This window comes from Dipodomys ordii, unplaced genomic scaffold (genome assembly GCF_000151885.1).
Source record: "Dipodomys ordii isolate 6190 unplaced genomic scaffold, Dord_2.0 Scaffold128, whole genome shotgun sequence".
In the NCBI taxonomy this organism is placed as follows: domain Eukaryota; kingdom Metazoa; phylum Chordata; class Mammalia; order Rodentia; family Heteromyidae; genus Dipodomys; species Dipodomys ordii.
In genome coordinates, this window is record NW_012267344.1 from 134,696 (window position 1) to 145,012 (window position 10,317).

Sequence of the window (10,317 nt, forward strand, 5' to 3'; positions counted from 1 at the left end):
TCCCCTCCCCTCCCCTCCCCTTCTCTTTGAGTCTGGTACACAAAGTGATGTTTTCACTTGTTGGCTAGTGTTTCCCAACTGAGCCAGGCCTCCAAACCCCAACTGTAGGTCTTTTCTTATCTGTTGTGGAGCTTAATCTCAGGGCCTGGACACCATCCCTGAGCTCTTTTGCTCAAGGCTAGCACTCTACCACTTGAGTCCCTTCCCATTTTCTGGTGGTTCCTTGGAGATAAACATTCCACAAACTTTCCCGCATGGTCTGGCTTCAAACCACCATCCTCACATCTCAGCCTCCTGAATAGCTGGGCTTACAGGCATGAGTCACCATGCCTGGCCATGCTGAAGGTCTTAAATGCAAGGAAAACACAAGGCCTGTGTTACCTGTGATCATTACAAAGCTTTGCCAAACCTGAACCGTAATGCTCCAACACTGTAGGGAAATGTGACCAACAGGCTTTATTCCCCCCCCCCCAAAATATAGGTCTTCAAGGAGGCTCTTTCCCCTGTGTAATTTGTTCAGAATGCACAGAGATGCGCATTAGACCTCATGAACACCAGTGTGCTGTTCCTTAAAAGGACAGGGCTATCAGAGAAGAGGCAGAGAAAAACAAAGCTGGGGTCAGGGCCCCCTGTAGCATCTGGGCAGTTTGAGCTCTCTGCTGACAGTTGGGGCCCCCCCACTGTGTTGCCAGGAAGTGGAGCAGGTCATCCTGCAGACCCAGCCGATGATTCTGGAGTCTGGAGTCCACCGGCTCGGAAAGGCCACCTAATTAGCTCTTTCGTTTTGACCTCTGCCTCTAGTTGGAAATGTAATAGCCTAACTGAGGGGCATTTATTCTTTCAATTGGCAGCGCTGAGTTTGTCAACTGTTCAGCCAAAGTGCTTAGTTACCATGGCAACCTGCCTGGTTCTTGCTGAACCCCGGTGTGCAGTGATTGAAGGAGCTGTTTTTGGAGGTCAGCACAGAAAATCGGGGGGGGGGGGAGGGGGGGGGATGGGGGGAGCCAAAGGCCATGGGGCTGGCAGAAAGCAATTTCAGGGAGACCTTGGCATTATAGCTTTGCAGTCAGTCGAGAGTTCCCAGAAGTCTGTGAGTTAGAAATATGAATGGCAACCCGGGACTGGGGACAAACTTCACAACAAGCTCCCCTAAATGTAAACATAAAAAGCAAACCCGCCAGGCGCCAGTGGCTCACGCCTGTCATCCTAGCTACTCAGGAGGCTGAGATCTGAGGACTCTGGTTCAAAGCCAGCCTGAGCAGGAAAGTCTATGAAACTCTTATCTCCAAGAAACCACCAGAAAACCGGAAGTGGCACTGTGGCTCAAGTGGTAGAGTGCCAGCCTTGAGCTGAAGAGCTAAGGGACAGTGCCCAGGCTCAGAGTTCAATCCCCACGACCAACCAAAATAAAAAATAAAATAAAAAACAGAAAGCTAATCCTAGCTGCTCAGGAAGCAGAGATCTGAGGATCTAGGTTCAAAGCCAGCCAGGAAAGTTCATGAGACAGACATTTATTTCCAATTAACTACCCAAAACCCAGAAATGGAGCTGTGGTCCAAGTGCTACAGAGCTATGATTCAAGGACACAAAAGCTCATGGACAGCACTCAGGCGCTGAGGACCAGCATTTTATATGTATACACACACACATATATACATATATATAAATATATGTGTGTATATATGTAAATTATATATATGTGTAAATTATCTTTTGGTTTTTATGTTTGGTTAGGTCCTACCTAGGCCTTCCTCTAGAATTAGCGTATGAAAACAATTCAATTTCATCCATCTATGACTCTTTTGTCCTCATCTCCATTATTTGACTATTTTAAGCAAATACCTCCAGCAGAAGTTTTCTAGGCTGGACAGTTCAATCAAGAGAAAACCTGAAGAGATGGTTTCTACGTTCCTACCAGAGCAGCTGATCAGAATTCAATTTTCTTTCTCTCCTTTCCTTCCTTCCTTCCTTCCTTCCTTCCTTCCTTCCTTCCTTCCTTCCTTCCTTCCTTCCTTCCTTCCTTCCTTCCTTCCCTCCCTCCTTCCTTCCTTCTTCCTTCCTTGTTTTCCTTCTCTCTCTTTCATTTTCTGATCAGAATTAATCTTCCTTCTTTTCTTCCTTCCTTCTCTCTCTTACATTCTCCCCACCCCCCCTCATGCCAGTCCTGTGGCTTGAACTCAGGGCCTGGGTACTGTTCCTGAGCTTTTGTCCTCAAGTTAGCTCTCTACCACTTGAGCCACAGCTCTACTTCTGGCTTTTTTGGTAGTTAATTGGAGATAAGAGTCTCTTAGAGCTGAGCACTGGTGGCTGATGATAAGAGGATCTCAGTTTGAAGCCAGCCCAGGCAGAAAAGTCCCGGTCAGACTCTTATCTCCAATTAACTCAAAACCTGGAAGTGGTGCTGTGGCTCAAGTGATAGAGCTCTAGCCTTGAGCACAAAGAGTCTCAGGGACAGTGCCCAGGCCCTGAGTTCAAGTCCTACAACGGACCCAAAAAAAAAAAAAGAGTCTCACAGACTTTCTTGCCTTGGTTGGCTTCAAACTGAGATCGTCAGCTCTCAGCCTCCTGACAAGCTAGGATGACAGGCATGAGCAACCAGCACCCAGCCAGAATTTGATTTTCTGGGGCAGGGAACAGGCTATGCTGCCAGACACAGGTCTGTAGGTCATGACCTTCTAGTTGTAGTTCCTGAACTATGGAAGAGAACACATGGTTCCCAACTATAATCTAAACCACTAAGGAGGTTGAGATCTGAGGACTGAGGTTCATAATCAGCCTGGGCAGGGAAATCCAGGAGAATTTTTTCTCCAATTAAGCACCAAAAATCTGGAAGTGCACTGTGGCTCAAGTGGTAGAGCACTATCCTTGAGCTGAAGAGCTGAGGGACAGCACCCAGGCCCAGAGTTCAGGCCCCATGACCAACAACAACAACAACAAAAACCTCAAATGAACTGGGCGCTGGTGGCTCATGCTTATAATCCTACCTACTCAAGAGGCTGAGATCTGAAGATCACAGTTCAAAGCCAGCCCGGGCCGGAAAGGCCATGAAACTCTCTATCTTCAGTGAACCACCAGAAAACTGGAAATGGAGCTGTGGTTCAAAGTAGTAGCCTTGAGTTTAAGCTCCATGACCCAAATACATACACACGGCCAAATGAGAGTGACAGACCCTAAGGTCAGGCCCCAGTACTTGCACGCGTGCGCGCGTGCGCGCACACACACACACACACACACACACACACGAATGGAGGCAGGGATGCGAAGCTTTTCTCCTGGGATGCGAAGCTTTTCTCCTGGGCTCAAGCTAGAAGTCCATGCTCTTCAGCCAAAGCAGTATAAGTAACCGTACCACTAGCTTCACATGTCCCGACACCTTTGGTGCCTCCACTAAGTGCTGTCTACTTCTCTTCCTCTTCTCTTTATTCTCACAGGCCATGCAGGATGGGCTGGCAGACCTTCCCGAGTGGTATGGCATAAAGGGCATGCAGGCCCACTGGATCGGGGACTGCGTGGGCTGCCATCTGGACTTCATGTTAAAGGTGACCACCCGCCCACACGTCGGCAGTTCGCGCTCAGCAAATCTCCAATCTCCTTTGGCATTTTGGGATTCATTGATTAACCCAGTAACTCAGGACTCCACAGAAGCACTGTTCAATAGAAAGGCATTGATTGCAGTTCATATACTTTTTTTTTTTTTTCCTGTCAGTTGTGGGCCTTGAACTCAGGGCCTGGGCACTGTCCCTGAGCTGCTTTTTGCTCAAGGCTAGCACTCTACCACTCTGAGCCTCATTGCCACTTCTGTTTTCTTTTCTTCTTCTTTTCTTTCTGGGCTCTGTCTCCCGAGCTTTTTGCTCAAGGCTAGTGCTCTGCCACTTGAGCCACAGCTCTACTTTTAGCTTTTTTGAGTAGTTTGTTGGAGATAAGAGCCCCTCCTACCCCCAGGACTTTCCTGCCTGGGTCTGGCTTTGAACCACATCCTCAGATCTCAGCCTCCTGAGTAGCTAGGATCACAGGCGCCCAGCGCCACTTCTGGTTTTTGAGTGGTTAATTGGAGATAAGAGTCTCACAGGGACTTTCATGCCTGGGCTGGCTTTGAACTGCAATCCTCAGATCTCAGCCTCCTGAGTAGCTTGGATGACAAATATAAGCCACTAGCGCGGAGTCATATACATATTTTTAATTTTATTCTTTTTTTAAAAAATTTTATTCTTTTTTAGGGCAAAGAAACAACCTTCATTGAGGTCAAACACAGTACTGACCAAACAGATGTAAATAAGTAAGCAAAATATTAGGTATTCAAAGCCAGACATCGGTGGCTCACACACCTGTCATCCTAGCTACTCAGGAGGCTGAGGTCTGAGGATCACGGTTCAAAGTCACCTGGGGCTGGAAAGACTGTTAGACTCTTTTTTTTTGTCAGTCGTGGGGCTTGAACTCTGGGCCTGGGCACTGTCCCTCAGCTCTTCAGCTCAAGGCGAGCACTCTACCACTTGAGCTACAGCGCCACTTCCGGTTTTCTGGTGGTTTATTGGAGATAGGAGTCTCACGGTCTTTCCTGCCCAGGCTGGCTTTGAACCGCGATCCTCAGATCTCAGCCTCCTGAGTAGCTAGGATTACAGGTGTGAGCCACCAGCGCCCGGCAAGACTGTTAGACTCTTATCTCCAATAAATCTGGAAGGGGAGCTAAGGCTCCAAGTGGTAGAAAGCTAGCCTTGAGAGAGAGGGACAGTGTCCAAGCCCTGAGTTCAAGCCCCATGACCAGATCAACATCAGCAAAAAAAGATTTTACAATGGAGCAGGGTACTGCCAGGCCCCATCTTAGTCCCCTACCCCTCTGATCTTGAGGCCAGAGATGATCACCATGGGAACCAGGGGGAGGAGCCAGGGGATGTAGCTGAGAAATCTCATTGCCCAGGGGGAAGACGGAGAAATGAAATGACCCTCACTTCCTCCTGCCAGGTGGATGGCCGAGACACTGGAGAAAAGCTCACAGCATACACAGCCACCCCTGAGGCCATATATGGTACCTCCCATGTGGCCATTTCTCCCAGCCACAGACTCCTACACGGGCACAGCTCTCTGAAGGAGGCTTTTCAGAAGGCCTTGGTACCTGGCAAAGGTAAGCTGGCAGGTCCTAGAGCAGGCTCTGAGACAGCAGTCACGACAACCAAAGTCCTGCTGTGTACCATCTTCCGTGATTTGTTCTTACTTTTAGCCTTATTCTTGTTTTATTTACTTATTTATCTTTTTGTTTGTTTGTTTGTTCATTTGGGGCCTTGAACTCAGGGCCTGGGCACTTTATTCCTGAGCTCTTTTTGCTCAGTACTAGCACTCTACCACTCTACACCACAGCTCCATTTCTGGTTTTCTGGTGGTTCTTTGGCAATAAGAGTCGCATAGTCTTCCTTGCCCAGGCTGGTTTTGAACCATGAGCCTCAGATCTCAGCATCTGGTCTTAGTATTACTAATTTCTATTTATTTATTTTTACTGGGGATTGAACCCTCACTAGGCAAGGGCTTTGCCACTAAGCTACACCCCAGCCTGTATTTTTTTTTTTTTTTTTATTTTTAAAGTTGGTGCTGGTCCTCAGGGCCTAAGTGCTATCCCTGAACTTTTGTGCTCAAGGCTAGTGCTCTACCACTTGAGCCACAGCTCCACTTCTTTTTTTTTTTTTGGAGGGGGGGAGTAGTTAATTGGAGATAAGAGTCTCGCAGACCTTCCTGCCAACTCAGTAGACTTTAAGGGAGAGCAACACATTACAGCATTTGCTGATAACAGGTTGAGGAAATAAACAATCGCGCTGCAGCTTCTCTCTGGCACTTGTAATTGTTTCCTGAGCATTAATGACCACATTCAGGTATTGAGAGCAAGGAGCACTTCCTGAGAGCTTGGGGGCAGTGCCAACCCTCTGGGGACACACCCCTACACCACCCACACACCCAGTTGGTATGCCCCTGGGGGTCAGAAAGAAGCCTGCCAGGCAGGCTCAGAGACCACTCACTCAGCACAAAGTGAGTTTCATCACCTACTTTTCTTGTGCTGAAATGGAGAAGAATTGAAATTTCATTGTTTGGAGCCGGACCCTGATAGCTACTCAGGAGGCTGAGATCTGAGGATCATGATTTGAAGCCAGCCAAGGCAGGAAAAGTCTTTTATTTTTGGTCTTGGGGCTTAAACTCTGGGCCTGGGCGCTGTCCCTGTGCTCTTCAGCTCAAGGTAAGCGCTCTACCACTTGAGCCACAGCGCCACTTCCTGTTTTCTAGTGGTTTATTGGAGATTAGAGTCTCACGGACTTTTCTGTCCAGGCTGGTTTTGAACTGTAATCTTCAGATCCCAGCCTCCTGAGTAGGATTACAGGCATGAGGGCCCCCACCCCCACCCCCAGCGCCAGGCCCAATGCTATCTTTCTCAGATTTATTTTTGTCTCCTCATTCCAAAGAGAAATTGGCTTCTTTTCAGCTGTTTAAAGGGAAAACTTCTAGTTTTTATCCCTCATGGACAATTTGAGATTTCCTTGAGGGCTTGTGACATTTGAATATTTTTCTAAAATTGAAAAACTAAGAAATGCAAGCATCTCATCTTTACATTTTTCTTATGCTTCATTTGGGGACACAAATGAAAATGAGGTAACTTTAATAGGAGCTTAGTTGGCTAATCAGTTATAAAAGACTGAATTCCTGAGGTAAAAAGCACTATAAATTCAACACATTTTCATATGTGATAAATTTTTGCCAGTCCTGGGACTTGAACTCAGGGCCTAGGCCTGTCACTGAGCTTCTTTGTGCTCAAGGCTACAGCGCTCTACCACTTGAGCCACAGTGCCACTTGTGGCTTTTTCTGTGTATGTGGTACTGAGGAATCAAACTCAGGGCTTCATGCACACTAGGCAACACTCTACCACTAAGCCACCTTCCCAGCCCATGAATATTTAATATTTAGGATGCAAGGAACAATTCTAGGAAAAGACAGCACAGCCTCTGGTCCCTGTTGATGCTTTTGATGGCTTCCTGTCTTGTCAGAACTTATAAATCAGATTTATGTCAGAGGTGGTCAACTGAGAAAAGGAGAGAACTTCAGGCATTATGGGAACCAATTAGATCCCAAAAACTCTCAGGACGCATCTTATTTTTGCTGCCTTTTTAAGGAACTTGTGCTCAACAAAAACAAGCAAACAATACATTAATAAGCAACCTAGCTGGCCAACTCACAAGAATTGCAAGTATTGCCAAAATTTAAAAAATATATATATTATATATGTTGTTTGAAAATATTTAAATTATGTATTCACAAAGAATCACAACTGAGTGTACTGTGTACACTGTGTACTGTGATTATATTTTCTGCTTCTTTTTTTTTTTATATAGAGTTCTCCCTCCCCCCATTTGCTTTATATTCTTTGAATTTCTGACTATATCTTTCCACATTTTCCTTGTGGCTCTTGGAAACTCTTCTCAGTCTAGTATTTTGCATATTGCACCCTGCTTAGAAAGACTTATCAATTCCCTGTTTTCCCAGAGATGTACCTTGGGACCATGGGCCATGCTGGGGGGAGCTGGTCATTCTTCAGGCCTCTGCTATGTTTGAAAACTCCTCAATCTTCCCTTTGTCTTTTTTTTTTTTTTTGCCAGTCCTGGGGCTTGAACTCTGGGCCTGGGCACTGTCCCTGAGCTTCTTTCGCTCAAGGCTAGCACTCTACCACTTGGGCCACAGTGCCACTTCTGGCTTTTTCTGAGTAGTTTATTGGCGATAAGAGTCTCATAGACGGGCTGGGAAGGTGGCTCAGTGGTAGAGCACTTGCCTTGCATGCATGAGGCCCTGGGTTCGATTCCTCAGCACCACATAAACAGAAAAAGCCGGAAGTGGCGCTGTGGCTCCAGTGGTAGAGCACTAGCCTTGAGCTGAAGAGCTGAGGGACAGCGCCCAGGCCCAGAGTTCAGGCCCCACGACCGGGCCCCCCCAAGAAAAAGAGTCTCATAGACTTTTCCTGCCTTCTTTTCCCCTCTCTGTTCAAGTCATTTTCTGCTCTCTTGTTCTACTCTCACTACCAGTAGATTTTTTTTTCTTTCATTTGTGGGACTTGAACTCAGGGCTTAGGCACTGTCTCTGAGCCTCTTTGTGCTCAAGGCTAGCACTCTACCACTTGAGCCCCAGTACCACTTCCGGCTTTTTCCTGTGTAGGTGGTCCTGAGGAACGGAACCCAGGGCTTCATGCATGCTGGGCGAGCACTCTACCACTGAGCCACCTTCCCAACCCCATAAGGAAATTTGTTGTGGTTGTTATTGTTTCATTCTTCTACCTCTTGCAGATATTTTTCACAAGGAAAGGGCAGTGATTGGAATGGCTTGCTCCCCACCACACCCCACCATCTGGAAAGAAAAAAAAAATTGCTATTCTCACATCTTTGCTTAGGGGTTTGGATGAACAACATTTTCTCATGTGCTTGGTTTCATCCTTTGATTTCCACTGGTGTGAATTGTCTATTACTATCCTTGAAAGGAGAAATTCTTGATCAATTAGCACAGAACACCAAAGCTCTCCTGCTTTTTTCTTCTTGCCTGGTCTCTCCTCGGAGATTCAAACAGCGTAGGGTCCCAGTGGACTGACATGCTGTTACATCCTGTCATTGCAGATTGTCGCACACCGGTGATAGCCATGAACATGCTCACCCAGCAGGAGGTCCCTGTCATCATTGCGGCTGGAGCCGACTTAGAAGGCTCTCTGGATTCAAAAATAGGTAAGCAGTGGTTAAAATGTCATCCATGCTAACCAACTTTGCAAGTTTAAGACTAAAGTAGCCGGGCACTGGTAACTCATACCTGACATTCTAGCTACTCAGGAGGCTGAGATCTGAGGATTGAAGTTCAAAGCCAGCCCAGGGCAAGAAAGTCCGCAAGACATCTTTACTCCTACAAACTACCAAAAACCCGGAAGCGGAGCTGTGGCTCAAGTGGTAGAGCTCTAGCCTTGAGCCAGAGAAACTCAGGACAGTGCCTAGGACCAGCACCAAAAGAAGAGATCTGATTTAGCATTTTGTGTTTGCACTTTAGCTTTTTTTTTTTTTTTTTGGTTTTTTTGTTTGTTTGTTTTTTTGCCGGTCGTGGACCTGAACTCTGGGCCTAGGCGCTGTCCCTCAGCTCTTCAGCTCAAGGCAAGCACTCTACCGCTTGAGCCACAGCGCCACTTCTGGCTTTTTCTGTTTATGTGGTGCTGAGGAATCGAACCCAGGGCCTCATGCATGCAAGGCAAGCACTCTACCACTGAGCCACCTTCCCAGCCCAACCCTTTAGCTTTTTATATGACATATGTCCTTAAGCAAGCCAGCAGTTTACACAGGTGGCTGGAGCAGGGACCCTCCACCAGGAGATTCCCGGTCCTAGCTGAGGGAGAGGTCCTGGTGGACACTAACCATGTTATTTCACACCTCCCCAATGAAGCCTTTCATGTGAATAGAACCAAGGCTGAGCCATCACCCCTATAGAACTAACAGCTGGGGGTGGAGGGGGCGGGGGCAGGGGTGGGTGGGAAATAAAGAAAAGAACAAAACTGCTCTGAAGGCCTAGCTCAAGTCAGAACAGCAGGTCTCCCCTAGCGGCTGAGTGATTTGCTTCTGCCCGCCCCGCATCTCCTCCAGGCCCTGTGTGGGAGTAACGCAGAGCAAATGTCTGCGCAGAATGTTCCAGGGCCTTTGGGAACACAGCCCAAGTGGAATCTTTCAGCTCTTGACTCAGTGGGGTTTTTCTAAGGTGCTGGAGACAGACCTATGCCTCAGTCCCATTTCCCTCAAGAAAGCCATTGTTTTTTCCACTGCAGGAGGAGTGTGTGTGGGGGGCGGTTCTACAACAAGGTCTCCTTATATTTACCCTACTATGTTCAGTGTCTGTTTTCAGATTACAACTATTTAAAAAAAAAAACAAAAGGGAGAAAGAAAGCTGGATACTGGTGGCTTATACCTGTCATTCCTGGCTACTCAGGAGGCTGAGATCTGAGGATCGTGGTTCAAAGCCAGCCCTGGCAAGAAAGTCTCTGAGACTCTCATCTCCCAATGAACCACCAAAAAGCCAGAAGTGGTACTGTGACTCAAGTGGAAGAGTGCCAGTCTTGAGCACACACACACACACAAAAAGCTTAGGGACAGTATCTAGGCCCCGAGTTTAAGCCCCAGGACCTGTACAAAAGAATAATAATAACGGGCTGGGAAGGTGGCTCAGTGGTAGAGTGCTCGCCCTGCATGCATGAGGCCCTGGGTTCGATTCCTCAGCACCACATAAGCAAAAAGAAAAAAGCTGGAAGTGGCACTGTGGCTCAAGAGGTAGAG

The 10,317-nt window shown here is 47.3% G+C and overlaps 1 protein-coding gene across 1 annotated transcript in view; it reads left to right on the forward strand.

Annotated features, from left to right (window-relative positions):
• Positions 1 to 10,317, forward strand: part of Lars2 (leucyl-tRNA synthetase 2, mitochondrial) — a 59,956-nt gene that overhangs the window by 26,639 nt on the left and 23,000 nt on the right. Inside the window, exons 8-10 of the mRNA XM_013030266.1 lie at positions 3,326 to 3,539; positions 4,960 to 5,119; positions 8,632 to 8,736. Coding sequence (XP_012885720.1) covers positions 3,326 to 3,539; positions 4,960 to 5,119; positions 8,632 to 8,736 — 479 coding nt within the window. The remainder of the gene's footprint in view (positions 1 to 3,325; positions 3,540 to 4,959; positions 5,120 to 8,631; positions 8,737 to 10,317) is intronic.